Below are 21856 nucleotides of genomic sequence, written 5' to 3' on the forward strand. Positions count from 1 at the left end.
AACTGTTTAACAATGCAAAGCAATACTGCACAACCATTTAGATCAGGGACTGAAGAATACTATAGCCAGTTAAAATTGCAGAGAAATTATAGCAAGACAGTTCATAATTAACAAAGTTGAAACTTGGACAGGACATCAACACTAGATATGGCTATAATCAGGAGCGGTTTTGGTTTAGCAAAACATCATTGTCGGGAGTTTTTATTTTGCACAGCTAAAATCTGGGGTGGTTCAGATCTAGGTCCCAATTTATCAGAATCCTCAAAAAGTGTATGAAGAGAGATGGATAAATTACACAAAAGTTTGAGTCCATCTGACATTAACACCTCCTTTCATCTAAAAAGGGAGATGGGATCTTTAAGGAGCACAAGTGATCAGGGCCTTGCTTTTATAACTCATCCAGAAAACGGCAACTGCAGCCACACAGGGCTTCTTAGGGCACTGATTCAGTACTAACTATGGGTGTGTCTATACTGCATGACTAGCTTGTGCAGACATACCTGAGCTAGCTTTAGTCTAGCAAGCTCAGATATAAGAGCTGTGAAGCCATGGCAGCATGTGCTTCAGTGTGAGCTATACAAGTCCGCCTGGAACCCTGGGTAATTACTCATGGGGATAGCCCACACAAATACAGCTTCACTGTTCCAGTACCTGAGCTAGCTAGATTAAAGCTAGCTCAGGAATGTCTACTCAAGGTACAATCACACCCCATGACTGCTGTATAGACATAACTTCAGAAGGAACATTGCCTTTGAATCACCAATCCATTTCCTGCAACACCTACGTGTTGCTTGGAGGTCTCTCAAAGGCATGACTTGCCAAGACTTATACTCCTAATATATGAATATGATGTCTATAGATTCCTAGCTTTCGTACAATAGTGGTGTTGGTTGTTTTATGGCTTGCCAAGTTCCTATTAACTCATGGTTCATTTCTGTCCTCTTGAAAAATTAACTCATGCTTCCAGCTACAATGGCAAAGGAAACATTAAAAATTGAGTAACAGGCCAAAGGTAAACAAAGTATAAACCCAAATATTGTGACAGCAGTAACTCTTCTAATCAAGTAGGTTCTATGCCTATGGCTACCATAGCCATTTGAGGATATCAGCCAGCAGGTATAGGAAGGGAAAAAGGAGAGGGGACTCCATCAAACCATCCTCATTCGCATGGACACCATCTTTAATAAAGCCCTGCCCCTGTATCTGCTATGGCCTGTCTCTTTGTGTGCCCCACACAGCTGGGAGAACCATAACCTGTCCCAGAACTGGAGGCTGTAACCTGGATGAAACCAGCCTAGCTGTAAAATATATTGTCCATAGGTATGGAGGGGATATGGTCAGAGGGTTTGTGTGAGCAAACTTATTGTATTGTCCTTTGCCTAAGCTAGTGACCACCTAATGAAGATTCCAGAAGCTCTTTGAAGAGGGAACACCTCCTCCAGCCCCAAAAGAAACTGAGAGGAGATTGCTAATGAGAGCTTTTCTAGACACCTCCCTCCTTTAAAACTGAAAGTTGGTCAATGGATAAGGTAGCAAGTTACAAACACACCTACCTCCACACCGTAAATATACCTATGGCGTCAGTTCATTGTTAAATACAGTGACCTTCAGACCCTCTAGAGGCTATGCATTAATCCCACATAGCCAATACTTTGAAATCTAAAGCCACTGCATAAGACAAATTGATCTATAAACAACACAGATTTATCAAGGGGTGCCTCTCCTTTTCCACCTTTGCTGAGAGGGACACAGATTCATACCTCAATCACATACAACTATCTACCTTCACTTATCTGATTCATGAAGCATCAAGAAAATCTAGGTCAGGAATATGCACAGATGCACGTGCGCCCACCCACACATACATTCCCTGTACCTTCCACAGTGAGGAAATAAACAACAGCCTCACCCTGAAAGTGCCTCGGACCAAATTGGATATGTAAATGTGTAAACACTCTGTGTCTAGACTGCCTCTTCAGAGGCTGGAAAATATGCTACTAAAGATTCCAGTCAGCTGCTGACACTTTGCATTCTCCCACAGAGCTTAGCACTAGAACAGGAAGGGGGAAGCACTCCAAGGGACCAATATGGCCAAACATGTAAGCAATTACACTTCAGTTGAAAGAAAATACATGTACCTCCTCACAATGACCCATTACCCTAAACATTGCTTAGTTAAAGATACATATTTTTAAAGACAATAATTCCCGTATTAATTTGCGAGATTCCCAGAAGGTGGTGACAGGAGATAGTCACTGCTGCTCAAAATAGAGAAGAACTTCCAAACTTCCAATTTCCAAGAATTTCCAACACACTATCCAATATACATCTATAACAAGAGGATGCACTCCTGTTGGCATCTTCCCTTTCATATGAATCTTAATTCTTCAATTTTGTCAGTGAAAACCCTTTGTCCATCTCAAAGCCCATAAGGAGGAAGAGAATCTATAAGTCCAACCCTGCATCTCCAGGCAATTCCAACCCTGTCATGTCTTATTGCTTCAGTCACTGCTACAAGTTGATGACCAAAGGCCACAATTATCACCAGAAGCTGGGATCCTTCCCTGTGCCTTTAAAGAGCAGCATTTCTTTTCCTAGACTCTCAAAGGCAAGCAGTGTCACTGAGCAGTGCCTCCCACCCAAGAGACAGGGTTGGGCGTAGAACCACATATTCCATGACAGAACCTACCAATTTCTGCTATGTGCTAGTACTGAATTCTGCTGGAAGCTGGAAATTTTGCAGCAGCATGAAATGCATGGGAAAAATGCAAATTCAAAAGATTTTATTGAATTAAGAATTACAAAATTGATTATTTTATTCACGTTCATATTTAATTCAATACTAACCTCTGCATATGAATGTTCCTCCCACCCCACCCCCACACACATTTAATGCTTTCATGTTAATGCAGAATTTCCAGCCACCCAAAGAAATACACAGAGCTGTGGGTGCTAGCAGCAAATTGGCTTATCTGCCATGACAACTATCCACATGAGATGTCTCTGATTGGGTTGTCTGCCAAAGCCCCAGTTCACCTTTACTGGTTACTATTGCACTTTATGTGCACACTAGAGGAAAGGAAGAAAAAAGATGAGACACTTACGCAAGGCATGCCACTCATCCTGGCGGATTGTCTTGGTGATGTTGTAGGTGAGGTTCTTGGGAATTGTTGCTGAGGAGTAGTGGTACTTGATGTATGTGCACTGATCAATTGCTCCTGTGACGGACATAAAGAAAAATAAATAAAATGTTGTTAAACAGAGCAATGTGTTTATATATGTGGTTCTCTCGGTCTCCTTCCTCTTCCCAGGGGATTAATCATGTGAGCATTGTTTTATATTATATAAATATAAAAAACAATGCTCATATGATTTGTCCCCTGAGAAGAGGAAGGAGACAGAGAGAACCACACATGACAGATGATAGTGATGCAGCTTTGTGTACCCCTGGAAGGTGCTCAGATATCACGGTGATGCATATGGTAGAAGAACTGGAATAGATTAGAACTGAAGCAGAATGCAGTGGCATCCCATGACCAAAAAATGACAAACTTCAAACTCAAACATGAATGGCCGGCATTGTGCCCTATTTATTGCGTAGCTGAGATTTCATCTGCACTCTATGGAAGGCAGCTGTATGCGATACTACTTTTTTTTTTTTATTTGATCATGGAGGTACTACATTTTCTTTTTATAGCCATTCCCCTCTACCCACAATCATCCCCGCGGCAAGCTTTGGTCTCCTGAGGAACCTCTCAATGAAGGTAATGCCCATGGAAGCAAAGAGTTTGCTTTAGCCACAGGCTCCCCACAACTGATGTCTTAGCCAATATTTGCTTCTGATCAGAAACACTTAGTTCAGCGATGCAAGGATAGTTGCAATGCCAGTAGGGTTTCCTACATCCCTTTCCCTGGCACCCACCAATATTTCTTTCATCAGACCATTTTGCTAAGCAATTAGGGTCTGACCAAAAGACCACTAAAGTCAACTTTCCTTTGACTTCCATGAGCTTTTGTCAAGGTTCCTTCCCCACTCTGAACTCTAGGGTACAGATGTGGGGACCTGCAAGCTTAGGACCCCCTAAGCTTATTTGTTCCAGCTTAGGTTAAAACTTCCCCAAGGTACAAACTATTTTACCTTTTGCCCTTGGACTTTATTGCTGCCACCACCAAGCATCTAATAAATATAAAACAGGGAAGGAGCCTGCTTGGAAACGTCTTCCCCCCCCGAAAATCCTCCCAAACCCTACACCCCCTTTCCTGGGGAAGGCTTGATAAAAATCCTCACCAATTTGCATAGTGAACACAGACCCAAACCCTTGGATCTTAAGAACAATGAAAAAGCAATCAGGTTCTTAAAAGAAGAATTTTAATTGAAGAAAAAGTGAAAGAATCACCTCTGTAAAATCAGGATGGTAAATACCTTACAGGGTAATCAGATTCAAAACATAGAGAATCCCTCTAGGCAAAACCTTAAGTTACAAAAAGACACAAAAACAGGAATATACATTCCATTCAGCACAGCTTATTTTATCAGCCATTTAAACAAAACAGAATCTAACGCATATCTAGCTAGATTACTTACTAAGTTCTAAGACTCCATTCCTTTTCTGTTCCCAGAAAAAGCATCACACAGACAGAGAGAACCTTTGTTTCTCCCCCCTCCAGCTTTGAAAGTATCTTGTCTCCCCATTGGTCATTTTGGTCAGGTGCCAGTGAGGTTATCCTAGCTTCTTAACCCTTTACAGATGAAAGGGTTTTTCCTCTGGCCAGCAGGGATTTTAAAGGTGTTTACCCTTCCCTTTATATTTATGACAGCTTTGGATCAGGTCCTTAATAAATAAGTAGGTATTCTCAGTGTCACTGACCATGCTCATTTCAGTACTCGGAGGAGAGACAGACAGACTTTGCTAACTTTTGCCTCTCTGATTGATACTCAACAGATGATAGAAAAATACATTAAATAAAGCAATAAGTCGTACACCAATAAAACAAATGAGAAAATGATGCAACCCCGTACCAGGGCCAGGAACGGAACACCCACCATTAACACCAACTTAAAAGGCATTAAACACATGATGCCAAGAGCCCTGTCTTTCAGCTCCAAAGGGTTAAATATGCTTTCACCATTCACCTCTGAGCTGAGTTTCAAGCTGCCTCAGGTCATAAATGTTACTTGGCATGAACTGAAACAATGCACCATGGATTCAGAGTGTGAATAAAATGTTATGCAACAAAATTATTAGTTACAACCCAGACTGTAAGCATCTTCTGAAGTTTGTGCAGCACAAACATTGGAGGTCCTCACTGTTTGCTTTTCTTAAGTATTCTTCGCATTCTGCCTTTGACAGCAATTAGATTCGACAAAGCCAAACATTATAGGGGAAAAAGGCAAAATATTTACATATGTATCTGCCTGCCCTGACAGCGTGATGGGCTTCTGTGCATGCCTGCACCATCTGGGCACCAAATGTACGCCCAGAATGAAAGTTTCAAACCAAGAATAGTTGTTAAAAAAAGAAAGCTACCGCGGAAAGATCGTCTTAAAAAAAAAATCTCTACCTTCCTAGTGATGATCCTAATGTCTTCATGCTAATTTGGAAAAACATTCTACCCGCTTTTGCTCAGCTACGTTCATGGTTCAGAAGTTTTGGCAGAAAGATGGAAATTGCTTATTTGTCTGGAAATAATCTTCATGTTATCTGATACCTATCCAGAGAGAAGACTTGCCTAGAGCAACAGCAAGGAACACAGATTCACAACTGAAAAAAGATATTAATAAATGGAATACTATGTTTAAAGGAATGCAATCAACACTAATGGGCTGTGCTAACTTCCTGTGAGATGCTGAGCACCCTCCATTCCCGTTGCTGTCATTGAGAGTTAATGGCTATCAGCACCTTACAGTGTCAAACCCTAAGGCAAGAAAGAGACTATGACCTCAATTCAGGGCAGCACTTAAGCACGTGCTTATGTCCCATTGACATCCATAAGATTTAAGCACATGCTTAACTGTTGTCCTGAACAGGAATGCGTTCCTCAACAAAGGCCTGTGTTTGCAGTGGTAATTGTTTAACTAAGATATACAGCATTTATGATGAAAAAAATTGGCAATAGTTAGGCAAGTAGAACACCATATCATTACATTCTTTCTGTGCCTACAGAATTTAAAAGACTACAGAGAATGTAGTTCAGAATATGTCAAAACCACATTTGATTAACTGCCCAACACACCTGAATTATTTCAGACTATACAACACTGACAACTGGTGGAACACACTTCCTGTGGAAAGGGTGTGCAGTTGTGACTGCCTTCTACTGACGATCACTGACAGACAGCTGTTTGCAGTATTGTTATAGCCATGTTGGTCCCAGGATATTAGAGAGACAAGCTGGGTGAGGCAATATCTTTTACTGGACCAACTTTGGTTGGTGAAAGAGAGAAGCTTTCAAACTACACAGATCTCTTCTTCAGGTCTGACAGACAGGGCAGATGAGCTGTAATAAGGTCCACTCAAGATTTCCTGGTCAAATTTACAAAAAGTTTCCTGTAGTCAGAGACAAACTCAAGTCAACATTCTGACCTTGCTTGCACAAGTGTAGATCTGAATAACTCCACTGCAGTCAATGGAACTGCACTGGTGTGAAACTGGTGAGAGGAGAATTCACCCTTAAACATCCAAAAGGGTTTCCTTTGTCCAAGTCTCTAAACACAATCAACAAAAAGATGACTTTGTGACACCAGTGCTTAAGTACTTCACAAGAGAGATTGCTCCCTTTACCCCCACAGATGGTCTAGCTCGTAATGCAAACTACCTCCAAGTCCTCTGAGTACGCTCATCCTCTAGTGCCCTGGGAGGATGACATGATTCACTACAACTGGGCCCAGAACTACTTCCCTCATGAAAGGCTCCCTGAAAATCCCTGCACTCAGGAGGGCACACAACTGTGGCTTTTCTTTTCAGAGAGAAAAGAGACTTAACCCTCTCCTTTCCATCCACTGAGTGAGGTGTCTCCACCCCATCACATTGACGCACAAAGATTTAATATTGCTACAGCTCACAGAGATTCACATTCAGTTCAAGTGACTGGGCCAGGGCTGGATTTACAGGCAGGCAACCCAAGGACTGCCTGGGGTATTGGGCTTGGGGGTGGGGTGGGGGGCACTGGGCCCAGCATGCAGTTTTTGTTGTTAGTTACAAAAGGGAAAATAGAGTGTTTGAAGTAACATGTTTCCGATATTCCGTATGTGGATTCATTTTTCACTAAACCTCCTAGAATGTTCTCAAAAAGAAAAGGAGTACTAGTGGCACCTTAGAGACTAACCAATTTATTTGAGCATAAGCTTTCGTGAGCTACAGCTCACTTCATCGGATGCAGTGAGCTGCAGCTCACGAAAGCTTATGCTCAAATAAATTGGTTAGTCTCTCAGGTGCCACTAGTACTCCTTTTCTTTTTGCGAATACAGACTAACACGGCTGCTATTCTGAAACTTAGAATGTTCTGGATCTTTGTAGAAGCTCATGGAACCTTCCAGACTTTCTGAGAACTACATTTTCCTTGAACCTCCTAGAATGCTGTCAGCCATGCCCTTGTAGGTATGTAAGGGGAGGGGATCTTGCCAGTCAGTCAGTGAGATATAAGAACAACGTGAAGTGAGAGCCCAGCTGCAATATTATGAACCTTCTTTTCCTGTGTAATTGTGAACATGTACTTGTGTTTTAAACCTTGAAGGGTGTAGATAGCAACTAATAAAGGACATATTTAATGAGATGCCAGAGATATCTATTGAACCCTTATCTGCGCAACACTATAAAAGAAAGTTACTTTGTTTGCCGTGCTTAACACGTTTGATGACTTGATGTTAGTACATTTTAGTTATTCCTAAAATTAAAAAGTTTCTATAAGCTTAGAGAAAAAAAATGTTATTTGCTTATATATGGCATGAATAACAAATTTGCAGATCCTAGCATGCAAATTTATCATCTTACATGACAGGGATAATTCATGCATGCAAATCAAGCATCAAAGTAGTGAAATGGGCTACAAATGCAATAAAAAAATAAACTATTCAAAAGTTTAACAAATGGAAAGGGGGCATCAAATACACTCTTTGCCTGGGGCACCATTTGGTCTAGGGCCAGCCCTGACTGGGGACAATGTTTGTGGAAAAAAACCAAACTGAGTATTCTCTTTTTCCAATGACCCTGAAATCTATGCAGCTGAAGTGAACAATATGGATGGCCACTGTAAAGACAATATGGCTACAGAACTGTTAAACTAGGAGATGTAGCACATCTCATATTCCCCTTGTGGAAGGGAACTCCCTGCTGGCATAAACACAAAGGAGGTGGCTGCTGTGCCAGTTCCTCTCCTCTCCCCTCCCCCCCCAACACATACACAGACACACGTGCCCCTGCCAAAGGGAGGAGCCAGGTAAGGGCTGTGTCAGGGGCCTGAGCAGAACAGCACTCAGCTACACCAATCTTCCACCAGTAGCATAAGTCAGAGCAGCCCACAGGCTGATGCCAGCTCCAAAAGGGTTAAATATGCTTTCACTATTCACCTCTGGAAAACTAGGTTTCAAGCTGCCTCAGGTCATAAACATTACTCGGCACCAATTGAAATGATGCACCATGGATTCAGCGTGTGAGTAAAACAGTATGCCACCAAATGATTAGTTACAACCCAGACTGCTAGCATCTTCCAAAGTTTGTGCAGCACAAACACTGGAGGTCCTCACAGTTTGCTTTTTCATAGAATCATAGAATATCAGGGTTGGAAGGGACCTCAGGAGGTCGTCTAGTCCAACCCCCTGCTCAAAGCAGGGCCAATCCCCAATTAAATCATCCCAGCCAGGGCTTTGTCAAGCCTGACCTTAAAAACTTCTAAGGAAGGAGATTCTACCACCTCCCTAGGTAACACATTCCAGTGTTTCACCACCCTCTTAGTGAAAAAGTTTTTCCTAATATCCAACCTAAACCTCCCCCACTGCAACTTGAGACCATTACTCCTTGTCCTGTCCTCTTCTACCACTGAGAATAGTCTAGAACCATCCTCTCTGGAACCACCTCTCAGGTAGTTGAAAGTAGCTATCAAATCCCCCCTCATTCTTCTCTTCTGCAGACTAAACAATCCCAGTTCCCTCAGCCTCTCCTCATAAGTCATGTGTTCCAGACCCCTAATCATTTTTGTTGCCCTTTGCTGGACTCTCTCCAATTTATCCACATCCTCCTTGTAGTGTGGGGCCCAAAACTGGACACAGTACTCCAGATGAGGCCTCACCAATGTTGAATAGAGGGGAACGATCACGTCCCTCGATCTGCTCGCTATGCCCCTACTTATACATCCCAAAATGCCATTGGCCTTCTTGGCAACAAGGGCACACTGTTCTTTTTGTTCTTACTGCTCCACCCCTTGGCTCCCTTCCACTCCCACAAAAGGAGAATTGTTTCAAGGAGAATCATCACACCATGGCATGGCAGGGATACCACCTGGACACCCTGGCTCACCATGCTCTCTTCCTTTCTCAAAGCACATTCCAGTATTGTGGCCTCAGTCCAAGAGCTAGTGAACCTGTGCCCCCACCATGCGACTTGCGCTTTAAGCGTCTCACCTGTTGGCAGCGTCAGCAGAGAGACCAAGGATGGGCATGGGGAATAAACTGCCCTCTCGCCTCATAGAGGTGGTAAAGAACAGCGCTGAGGCACATTAGTAGGGACGCTCACACCAATGTTGTCCATGCTGAACCTATTCTGTGGATAAATAGAGGGTTTCGATCTCCAAGGCTCTCAGGCTAGTAGCTTTCCTTAGCTGATAGTTGGTAGATGGGAGGACTCTGACCAGAGTGGCCAAGTTGACTGTTCCAGAGGTAGTTTCATAGATGTTAAAGCCAGAAGGGATCATTACAATAATCTAGTCTGACTTCCTGTATCGCACAGGCCTCAGCTTAGTTGTCTGACAGTTGCATGACTGAAGGTGCTGCTCCAGCTAATGACTTCTCAAGGTAGTCGGGAACATCAAGAAAAATGTCAGTTTGCACCCATGGCACTGATGCCACATTGAGCCTAACTTTGATAGATCGGCGTTAAATCAGTGGGAAAGGGGTTTTTATGGTGATAGTGACTGTCTCCTCCTAGTCCCACTGGAGGACTCCCCTTTGTTCCCCACATTCAGGGCACTACATTGTGAAGACCATCCTTACAAGTTAGAAAGGGGTTTATTTTGGACCTATTAATCGCTTTCCTTCGCTAGCCAGAAGGGTCAACGTTAACAACACAGGAACTCCTCTCACACACACACACCTTCCATGAGCTACCATCCTGGAGAATGAGGGGCCAGGAATCTGACATGGCAGTTGCTGAGAGCTCCATCACTAGGCTTAATTTGTTTTGGATTACATTTGACAAGGACAATTTCAACTTCACAACAGATTTAGCTGAGAGCACTGACCTGACAGAAATTCCACAGAATGTTTCCTTTAGATAGACAAAGACCAATCAGCTAAAAGCATTTGTCACCTCTCAGTGTGTACTTTGATTTCTTGGAAAAATTCAGTTGTAGCCCCATCATTTGTTTATTTGTTCTGTTATGTTTGCTACCATGGACTATGGTACCATGAGCTTTCCCAAGAAGACTGAATGCAGCTCTCTCATTCCTGTGTTCTAGATATAGCTGGGTGAACTGTTCATAGCAAACAATTTATTCCAAAAATTTCACCCTTTGCTCTGGCTTTAATTTTTACAACTCTGTTCTTCAAAATTATTAGACAAACATGTTATATGAACGAATTTCAGCCTGTGGCTTATGCACCCATGTTCACCACTTAGACTTTGATTCTCTTAGGGAAAATGTGGGAGCAGAGTGTGGGATTTGGAGGAGCTAGCCCAGCAGAACACGGAATGTTTAAACCCTTTCCTTTGCAGGCCATTGGAGTCAGGCTTTGCCTGATAAAAATTAGGCTGTAGTATTACTCTAGATTTGGATCACATCACTCAAAATAATTATGTGCAGCCTACATATGTGTGAAGTCTCAAGCACAAAAGTCATGTATATACTAGGAGAAAAGTGTATTGCAAACACTCATTAACATCTTTTAACACATTGACTCGTAAAGGTAAACCGTAGGGGGGAGCCTATGGTTTAACTTGACCAGCGAATATATTAAGACTATTAATTGACACTAGGATTTTAACGATTGTTAACATGTTAGCTTACATGTTAAAAACACACCTCTTTTCCTAGAGAAGACAAGGCCAAAGGGTGTGACTAGATACTTGTCTGGATTATTTCATTCCCTCTGCAGCAGTTCCAGCTCTGAAGATTGTAGTTACATATTCTTGTCTATCTCTATTCATTGTGATAGCAGCAGAAATCGGGCCTGGGGTTTTGGGAACACAGTCTTTCTGTGCATACCTGCTAGGGCTGAAGGTCTAAGCCCGTAAATAGTAAGCAAATGACACAATAGCTTAACTTGCATGTCTGACAATGACTATGCATTGCGTTATTGCATTGCATAAATGACAACCAACGTCCTGATTACCGGCATCCAGACTGACTAAGCTGCATCATGAGACAAACTTTGGGAATTGATTTGTTTCTGGCTGGCTCTGGCATACCCCTGAATTGGTGTCCAGGTGGCTTTAGCAGCTCTGTTGGTTGTGGCTTATCCTGGAATGAGTGGAGAGCTATGGTTGGGATGGCAGCCCCAGTGCTAGCTGCTGCCTGCCCTGGGCTGGGAGGGGGAGCTGGCTGCTTCCTACCTTCAGTTAGGGGGTGTTGTGGCTGAGCTGGTGGCTGTCAAGGTTCCTTCCCCACTCTGAACTCTAGGGTACAGATGTGGGGACCCGCAGGAAAGACCCCCTAAGCTTATTCTCACCAGCTTAGGTTAAAAACTTCCCCAAGGTACAAACTTTGCCTTGTCCTTGAACAATATGCTGCCACCACCAAGCGTTTTAAACAAAGAACAGGGAAAGAGACCACTTGGAGACGTCTTCCCTCAAAATATCCCCCCCAAGCCCTACACACCCCCTTTCCTGGGGAGGCTTGAGAATAATATCCTAACCAATTGGTTACAAAATCATCAAAGACCCAAACCCCTGGATTTTGGAACAATGGAAAAATCAGTCAGGTTCTTAAAAGAAGGATTTTATTTTAAAAAAGAAAGGTAAAAGTCATCCCTGTAAAATCAGGATGGAAAACACTTTACAGGGTATTCAGATTCAAAACACAGAGGATCCCCCTCTGGGCAAAACCTTAAGGTTACAGAAAACAGGAATAAACCTCCCTCTTAACACAGGGAAAATTCACATAAAACAAAAGATAAACTAATCCGCCTTGCCTGGCTTACCTATACTGGTTGCAATATTGGAGATTTGGATTAGGATGGGTTGGAGAAGATGGATTTCTGTCTGGCCTCTCTCAGTCCCAAGAGAGAACAACCACGTAAACAAAGAGCACAAACAAAAGCCTTCTCCCCCCTACCCCTCAAAGATTTGAAAGTATCTTGTCCCCTTATTGGTCCTTTGGGTCAGGTGCCAGCCAGGTTAGCTGAGCTTCTTAACCCTTTACAGGTAACAGGATGTTGCCTCTGGCCAGGAGGGATTTTATAGCACTGTATACAGAAAGGTGGTTACCCTTCCCTTTATATTTATGACAGTGGCTCTGGCTAGTCCTTGCCTCTTGCTCTGTGGCTGGAGGGAGCACTGCCAGCCCCTCCCTAGCCGTGTGTGTGTGCATGCGCACACTGTCTCCCCTGCCTGCTGCTCACTGGCCCAGTGGCCACGGAAGGAGGTAGAGCACTGTTCAGTGCTGCTTTATCCACAGCTCCGAGTTTATTGTCATGGGTGGGTTATCATGGAAGGAATGGTGATGAGTCATTTACGGCTCAGTGGAGGACTCTAATCATAGAGATTCAGTCTATAGTGGTGACCTCCCAGTGATCTGCCACACACCATCTATCCATCTCCTCAGTGGTCAGCCCCTACTATGATGACCCACCACCAAGCCATCCATGATAACTTTCTCAAGGTTATTTCCACCTCTACACCTAATGTGACCAAAGTACATAAGTTTGTATCTGTTGATTTCCAGCATCTGGGTCTGCTTCTCACCAATAGTATTTCTACCAGAGGCATTAATCTTTTTTTCCCCCCTCTAGGGGAGATATGCAAGAGTTTTCACCAGCACCACATTTCAAAAGCTTCCATTTTCTTCTTGTCAGCAGCTGTAATTTCCCACGATTCACATCCATAAATTGTTATGGAAACAGTTAGGTTATTCACCAGATACACCTTCATACATTTTGAGATGCCATATTTTTCCCCCCACACTTCCTAAGGGAAGCCATAGCTGACTGAGCCATCCCTAGTCTTCTTGTGATTTCCTTGGAAGAGCCTCCTTGATTGGATATATATGATCCCAAATAATTAAATTCATCTAGTGCCTCTACAGTTTGTCCATTAATCATAATGTACATTTGCATCCTGTTTTTCTTAGTCCTGTCAATGTACATGCATTTTGTTTTCATCACATTCAGGAACTGTCAATAGTCCTCATTAAGCTGTTTTTACAGACTCCAACATTTGTTGCATTGCACTGATGGTTGTAGCAAAGAGTATCATGTCATCAGTATATCTGTGATTGGTTAAGAGGTGTCCACCAATGGAAATCCCAGCTCCTTCCACTTTGTCAAAACCTTCAAATGGCTTGTCTGATAATAAATTCTGCATTTATGTTAAAGATGCTTGGGACAAAAAACACTTCTGTTTCACACCCTGCCCAGTGGAAAACAACATACCGTCTCCTACTGCTGTTCGCACTGTGGTCTGCTGTTGTTGGTAAAGACTTCTGACAATTTAAATGAGATGCTTTGGAATCCCTATATCTGCCAGTATCCTCCAAAGATGGTCATGTCAGATGGCAAAATTCTTTTCTGTAGTCAGTGAAACCCATGATCAATGAGATTGTACTCGCTGTATTTTCCAGTGATGTGATGGATATTCGCTATTTCGTCAGGGGTGCCTCAGCCCTCTCTGAAACCAACTTTGCAGTGGTAGTTCTCTTTCTATCCTTTTTTTCATGAGATCCTTAATTATGTAGCACATAACTTTGCTTGCATGTGATACCAGGGAGATGATAGGATAGTTACTGAGTTCTGTTATGCTTCTCCTCTTTGTTAAGGTAAAAAATCTCTTTTGTCTAGTCCTCTGGCTAATTTCTAGTCATCCGTACATCATTACAAATTTTCTACATAAGATCAGTACCACATTTGCCAACCACTATTAACAATTCTTCAAGCAAGTTATCTACCCTGGTGCTTTCCCAGGCTTTATTTTCATAATAGCATGCCCCACTTCCCCTTGCAGGATTGATGGCTCTGGCTCCATACTCTCTTTTCTGTCACCCCGTATTATGACTGGGTCTGGTGAGGCATACAGATTGGGACAGTAATCTCGCAACCTGCACTTAATATCATCACAGTGATGGTGCCCACTCACCTCTGCCTCCCGTCGGCCAGATGTGAACCTGCACTCTCTCTGCTTATGGTGCCCGCTGTTGGCTGTTGCCCTCGTCAAGCAGCTCCTCAGTGACTCCAGCCAAGTCACACACATAAAGGAATCCCTTCTGGGGTAAAAGATCCAACAAGGCCTGTCCCTGTGCCCTTGTTACTGTCTTTAGCCCTGTCCCTGGGCTCAGACCTCAGCCTCTTCTGGGCTAGCTTTAAGTCTGTGTCTGCCCTGATATTGAGCAGCATCCCCAGGGCTTCCTCCCTGGAGACTCTTTAAATCCTGCCCTTCACCTAGACCTCTAAAAAAGCCTCATCCCTTTCTTGGGGCTTAGGCCATGCTGCCACTGGAGGGACCAGGGCCCACCCACTACTCTGGGTCCTGACCCAGAGACTCTATAAATAACAGCCATGTGCTGCTTCCTGTAATAGTTGCTGCTGGACCACTTCCCACAAAGCGCCTTCTTCTTCACCCTTACCTCAGGGCTGAGGATCTCAACTCCTCTCCTTCCAGTCCCAGCCAGCAACTGATCTGCTCAGGTCCTGCAGCTCCTTTTTAACTGGGCCTGCTGCACTCTTATGGGCGGCTTCCCTGCAGCCTCTCTAGGTGGGCCTAGAGGACCCACCTTCAATGCTCATTTTCTGGGACAGGGAGTAGTAGGACTGCAAGACCGCAGGCAGGGGGCCTCAAAGGGCCAAGTACATCCCATCACAATCACCTTCTGGGAAGACTCTGCCATCATGATCTTTTATGTTTGATCACAGGGAGAACCTTTTGGTAAGGAGTCTGACCAATGTGAACATACCTTTTGTACTATTACTCTCTTGATCATTCTCAAGTTCCATATATTTTGCCCTTTATATATTCGGTCATCTCATCTAGTCTGCCTTTAAATCTCTCTGCTCAGTTCCTTATATTCTCTCCTATGTTAGTCTACCTCCAAGCCATTCTGTTTCACTCTGTCATTTTTCCTCCCGCTCATCCAGCTTCTCAGTTAACCATGTGCAGTCCAACACAGACATTGCAGAATGTGCCCTTTAACGGTTTCAAGCACAATAGTTTTCATTTTATTTCAAAGTTTGTTGGGGGTGTTCTCCTCTTTCACCTGTGCCAATGCCTCAGACCCATTCTGAGCAAAGTTATATAATCTTCATTAAGATTTGGGCCCAACGGCAGTGGCGTTGTTGAATGTCATATCTTTTTAAGTTTTAATTGTATGTTTAAGGCTAATAGCTAGTGGCCTGACCCACAGTCTGCACTCGGGAAAGTCTTCATCCATTGGAAACTTGCATTCCAGGATTATATCATCACACAGTCAATTTGGTTCTGTCTCATACGGTCAGGTGACCTCTACGTGAGCTTTAGATGTGGGATGTGGACCATCGCGGAAGGAGAACACAAAAGCATCAGTGGCGGTGAGGTTCCCCACTACCTAGTAAAATCACTAAGGACAGGGTGAGGTGGTGGAACTTCAGAACATGACACTGCAGCGACAGGCAGTGACAGCAATGAGCTGTGGCACAGGCATCACTCAGCCGCCCTCCATGCGACACCCAGGGGCAGGAAGTGAAACCCCCCCGAACGCACCCCTGGACTCAGAGACTTCATTGACCTCAGACAACAAACCGTGAGTGGGGTGGAGTGGAGGGAGCAAGATGGGCATGTTAAAGAGACATTTGTCCATTGGACTGTCACACTGCAAGGTGGAAAACTGCGGTAAAGGACACTTCCCAAGATACTGCGGGGCAGGTGTTTGCTTATGGTTTGCATAATTTTGAATCATTGTTGCAGTGTTTTCCCAAATTAATGCTGCAATCCCTCTCGTCAAAGTTTTCTTTTGTTATACACAGACTCAGTGCTTGCAAGTGGGGATGTATTGCCTCTTAGAGGGACCCAGGGGTGGTGTTTAGTTTTCCCAGGTTTCTGGGTGGGAGCTTGAGCCAGTTCTGTACTGTAACATTAAGAGGAATCCCTAGATATTAAACCCAGCCCTTGTTGCTACCAGCACTTCCTAGCAGAAGGGTAAGTATGTATTAGCTGGAAATTTTTAATAGGAAAAGGAAAAAAGTTTTCTCTGCAGTCAGGAAGGAAAGTTTCCTATTTCCTTTCCTCCTAAGTACGTCTTCCCAATTTGCTTCCAAATAAAGAGCATCTCAGATCCTCTAGATTAGGGCAAATTGTACAGATAGTGGTCAGCTGGGGGAAGAAAACCGGTAGAAATTGATGAGGGGAACTAGCTATAATCCTATAAACATACCGTCAGTCGGTAGCTGAATGTCAAGGGTGAGGAAAGAGATAGAAAAGGTCTAAACGGCTCTTGCCAATGCTATTTCCCATGTACTGCATACCCACAGCTGGCAAACTGCAGCTCACTGAAACCGTCATCTGATGGAAGCATAAATATTCTACCCAGGATAAGAAAAGAAGCCAAGTATGAGACCAAGTTCTTGAATTTGCACTGGGAAATGAGCAGCTCACTCTTTCTCTCAAGGGACCAAGAGAAAGGGGTTTCAAGGAAACTGAAGCCAGAAAGGTGGTTATGAAACACTTTCTTATTCCTGCTATTAATAACAATCTCCAGGCCATGGAGCACTGGGGGAGTAGAGAGACATCCATTTGAATTTGTTAATCTCTTTGTCCAGTTATTTACCTGGTGAAGAGCGGAAAGGAAGGAGAGATGAAGAGGTTAAAAGGGCTATAAATTATTTATTCCTGCTTGTTTGGATACAGAAATTAAGTGATCAATAGCGTCATGGAGACAGCAATGACCAGTAAAGACTCACTGAAGATCCAGCACTGCCAGCTGGATAAAAGTATGCATGGTAGGGGCTTGTACAGCAGAACAGGGTGAGAGAGGGGCTAAGGTGGGCATGGAGAGGTTTTTCCTTGGTTCTCTGGCCTCCAAGTATCAGATGGAAAACTGTGTTCACTGATCTAGGAAGCCAACTCACTGTATGAGCAGCTCCTCTCCAATCACAGCATTGATTACAGGCCTTGAGCTTTTTTACTGAGTCCTTAATGCACAGGCCTCTCTGCTGATCTCATTGTTTGGTCCTTCCATATTTAAATACACTGGGCCAGATCCTCCTCACACTTATGTTGCTTTTATAACCAAGTAACTCTTCTGATTTCAATAGAGTTACTCCAGATTCCCATTGGTGTAAGTTCAGACAGAATCAGGCAGACACAGGCCCTGTTTCTAAGAGAGTGGCTGGGGATGTTAGAGCAGCTCTTCAGATTATGTAAATAGGTACAGATCCATTGATATCACTGATTTACACCAGCTCAGGATCTGACCCATCCCACTCTCTAGGTTTCCCTGCTGCTGGTTTTTGGCTGCTCCAAAAATTGCCATGCTAGGACCGTTCGCTTAGCAAATGTTTTTTCAGTATTTCACCCCAGTGTCTTAACAGCAGAAGCACAACATGACAAAGGGAATAACTCAAGTGCTCTGCAGCCCACAGTCCAGAACTACAGTGTGCATTATGTCTCGGCCCATCTCCCAAAAGGTCACACTTACAGACCCAGTTTGATCAAGAGCCCTAGAGCGTTCTCCCTTAGAAAGATCACCTTGCTAAAAGAACATGCATGTGGACTGCAGCATGTGTCTAGATAACACACATCACATTTCCACGCAGAATTTATGTTCTTCACCTGATGTCAGTGAAAGTTATGACTTTCATATCGGAAGATGTCATGAGCTCAGTAGGTGGCCCCCATGGGTTTCATATGTGAAAATTCATAGGGATAAAACAAAAGAAAAAAATTAGTGTAGACAAACATTTAGGCTAAATGCCTTCTCCAGTGCCTTCAAAAGATGGCATGTAGACAAAGTTTCTCTCCAGAATGGTTTCTTAACTTACGTTTGGGATCACATGGGAGGCAGGTTTTGTTTGGATTAAACAACCCAGGAGTAACAGGACTTTCATATGAATCTCACATCTTTTTGCATGTTTTAATAAAAGGGTTTGAAGCTATCACCACAGAAATTCATAGCATCCAGAAGAATGGCATTCCTGTAGAGTAAATGTACGAGGAAATCTCTGTGCCTTATTTTTTCAGGCTAAGGTCAGAATTCAACCAAGACTGATTTTTTTCCCACCCATGAGATGAATGTAATATTGGTGAAGCAGGAAAATTCTGATTAATGCAGACTGTTTTGCCCATAAATAGTGCTTTCAACTGATCTCTGCAATGAGTTTGCAACACTCTTTGGAGGCAAGATAGACAGTCTTTATGCTGGACTTTCCAGGCCTTTTCACTGTGAAAATCATGGGCTTTGAACATATTCTTTCCCTCTGGGAGAGTTTGACTTGTTTTCTGGGGAGCATGTACTTGGTCTTCTGGGTTCCCCAAGACTCAACTCTGCTCTGCCCCCTATGTATTCCAGTTGCTTAATGCAAGTGTTGTGGATGTGCTGCCATTATTGATGGGCATTATCAAGACATCACTCAGCAAAGGGAAGAATGCTGGCCGTCCACTCACATGGAGGTCTCCTACAGTTGTTGTATGTACATACAGTTTAAAGCCAGTGGGCAAGATCATTTCTAAAAATTGAGTAGAGTGGCTGATAATACACATCTGTTAGCCCATGAACTGTGCAAGTTCTGTCACTGCTTGGATGACACCTTGGATGATACTGCCAGCTAGATACCTCAGAGCTACATTGCCATAAACCCTGGAAAAGCAAGTGTTGGTGAACTGAGATCATACATTATAAAATGGCTCCCTCTTCCTTTGTAAAGGGACCCCCTCAGAGATAGGGCAGAGGAATGTTGGTCTCCTATTTGACAATGCTCTTTCCATGTAAGGCCATCTGTTCGATGATTGTTATTTGAGTTACACTGAGTAGCAGCCAGCAGTCTGAATCAGAAGCAGGGCCTCAATGTGCGAGGTGTTGTGCAAACAGACAAAAAGAGGCAGTCCCTTCCTTGAAGTGTTTGCAATCTAAATAGAAACAAGATGAAACAAGGAGCTGTACAAGGACAGGGAAGGCAAGGGGAAGAGGAAGAAGATCATGCAGTTACACTGCGGTATCCTAGGGTGCACAGTTCGATCATTCTGAAACATTTAGACTATAAAAAAACTCCCCAACCACCACTCTCCCTAGCCATCGTTGGTGGCTGCTTCCTTGCAGGCACAAGGTTCATCTTAAGGAGGGATTTTAAGGAGGAGAGGTGGTCCCAAAAAAAAGGTATTTTTCCAGCTGCATAATTTGACCAGGCTGTCTTTCTTTATCCCATGATGAATTTTTGCAACAACATCACATGCCCTTGTGTCCACAAGGCTTAGTTATTGACAGTCCCCCTTAGCTGGCTTTCCAGCAGCACATCTTTGGTGCCTGCAGGTTGTTCCAGCTGCATTCAAACACTTATTTTTATTTAAACATTTTAGGGCTAGATTCTCCAGTGTGCACTGGGCACTTTCCACTGAGTAACAGCACAAAGATCTTAAAATGGAGACAGTTAAAGGAGAATTCCCTTTATGCAGAGGAACAGAAAGCTGGCAAGGGCAAACTTCTACCACCTTCTGAGCCAGCCACCCCCCTAATCCCATGAGGGAGCTGGCATGGATAGGAAGGGACACTCCTGATCCTCCACTGGTATAACATCCATTATGGACCTTATATTCATGGTGGAGGATAGATTAGTCCCCTCGCTGCTCCAATTTCCACCAGGACTGGGCAACCAGGGATCAAATTGCAGTCCCCAGCTCCTTGAGGCTGCAGCTCTCCACTAGCTCAGCCATAGCAGAGAATCAGAGCATTTACTTTATTTATAGCATATGCATAAATTACGCAAATTTAACATATCTGTCAAAATGGATTGGCCAGCAGAAGGCAGCTCCAGTGACATGACTGGATAGCAAAACTGAAAGAAAGCATAGGAAATAACTCAGCATCTGGAGTAACATCAATAGCTGAATTAAAGATGCCAAGAAAGGTACAAATTATCATAAAAATACATATCATACTAGACTAGACAGAGAACTGGCACATGTTTAAATGGACTGAAAGTCTATTATTAAGGGATGAAAACTTTCTCATCCAGTAAGCGCCTACTGAGAGGTTAGAGCAGTCTTGGGAGTGCTCTTTTTACCGTACAACGGTCCCTTGTCTGTGGAACAGACTCATGTCACTTGTGTGAGTAATCTACAGCTTCTCATATCCCATTGCCTGCACTGTCAAATCACATCAGAGGATCGTTGTGTGAAAACCTTCTCCCACTCACGTCACCATAGAACATTTTCTGGCCAGAGCAAGACAGACTGAGCATTTCTGTCGCCTGTCAGGTAAGGTTTGTAAGTTAAAAAGAGATCCTTGAAGAGTAGCTGTTAGGTTGGTTGAAAGAACCTTATTCATGGCAGCAACTAGTTTTATCCAAGAGGTATGTACCCCAACAGTAAGAACAACTCCTGCCTCTCCAGCCCTGCACTTAAAGGGATTAGCTGACTTTACATTGGCCTTGTTTGTTTCCATAGCCCAAAGTAGTATTGGCCCTGGCTATACTCAAGACCTGCTTCTTGGGCCTTATCCTGAAAGGAGTCATCCCCCTTCTGGAGATCCAGTCACCACATCTGAGGTCAGCAGGTGAAATTCATAGATTCTAAAGCCAGAACCATTGTGATCATCGAGTCTGACATCCTGCACAACACAAGCCAGAGAACTTCTCAGAAATAATTCCTGTTCAAACTAGAAGTCAGCAAGTGATTGTGCCTTTGCTGTAGTGGCCCTGAGGATTGACCTCTTCAGTTATAACATTTAGTTCTACAAAATGTTTTAATTGCACTATAGTTCAGCACCCAATGCACTTATCAATACAATTAATATCCGTGCTATTATTACTATAATACCATCTTGCACTTATGGAGCATTTTTCATCTGAAGATTCCAAGGCGTTATACAATGGTAGGTATCATTGCCTTGCCTTAGGCTACACACCTAACCAGTGGCAGAATTCAGGCCTCTGACTCCCAGCCCCATTCTCTAACCAGTAGGAGCACTGCCACCCCTCATCACAATCGGTTGCTTGTTGCCATGCAGACACTAGTCCTTCATTTAAATACCTGCAAAAAGGGATGAACAAATCTATTTTTATTTTTCACCCATAAATTCACAATTACAAGTTCAAGAACTATCAACATGAGAAGACGATGATCCCTGTTTATTCATAGACCAAGTAAAGGACAGCAACTCATTACAACATGAATTTCCTATGCTGCCTCAGAAAGTCATAGTGGTTGGAAAAAAGACCAAGCAGAGGCTAACTTATATCCCCTATTTTTCTTTCCTCCCATTCTGGTAGTGGCCATGTTTGGCCTCTCAGAGTTTCAAAAAGGACAGGGTTCCA

At 43.4% G+C, this 21856-nt stretch overlaps 1 protein-coding gene across 1 annotated transcript in view; it reads right to left on the bottom strand.

Annotated features, from left to right (window-relative positions):
* Positions 1-21856, bottom strand: part of TMEM178B (transmembrane protein 178B) — a 328885-nt gene that overhangs the window by 231098 nt on the left and 75931 nt on the right. Inside the window, exon 2 of the mRNA XM_007072298.4 lies at positions 3105-3218. Within this exon, the coding sequence (XP_007072360.1) occupies positions 3105-3218 (114 nt within the window). The remainder of the gene's footprint in view (positions 1-3104; positions 3219-21856) is intronic.

The sequence above is a fragment of the Chelonia mydas genome, chromosome 1, assembly GCF_015237465.2.
Source record: "Chelonia mydas isolate rCheMyd1 chromosome 1, rCheMyd1.pri.v2, whole genome shotgun sequence".
Lineage (NCBI taxonomy): Eukaryota > Metazoa > Chordata > Testudines > Cheloniidae > Chelonia > Chelonia mydas.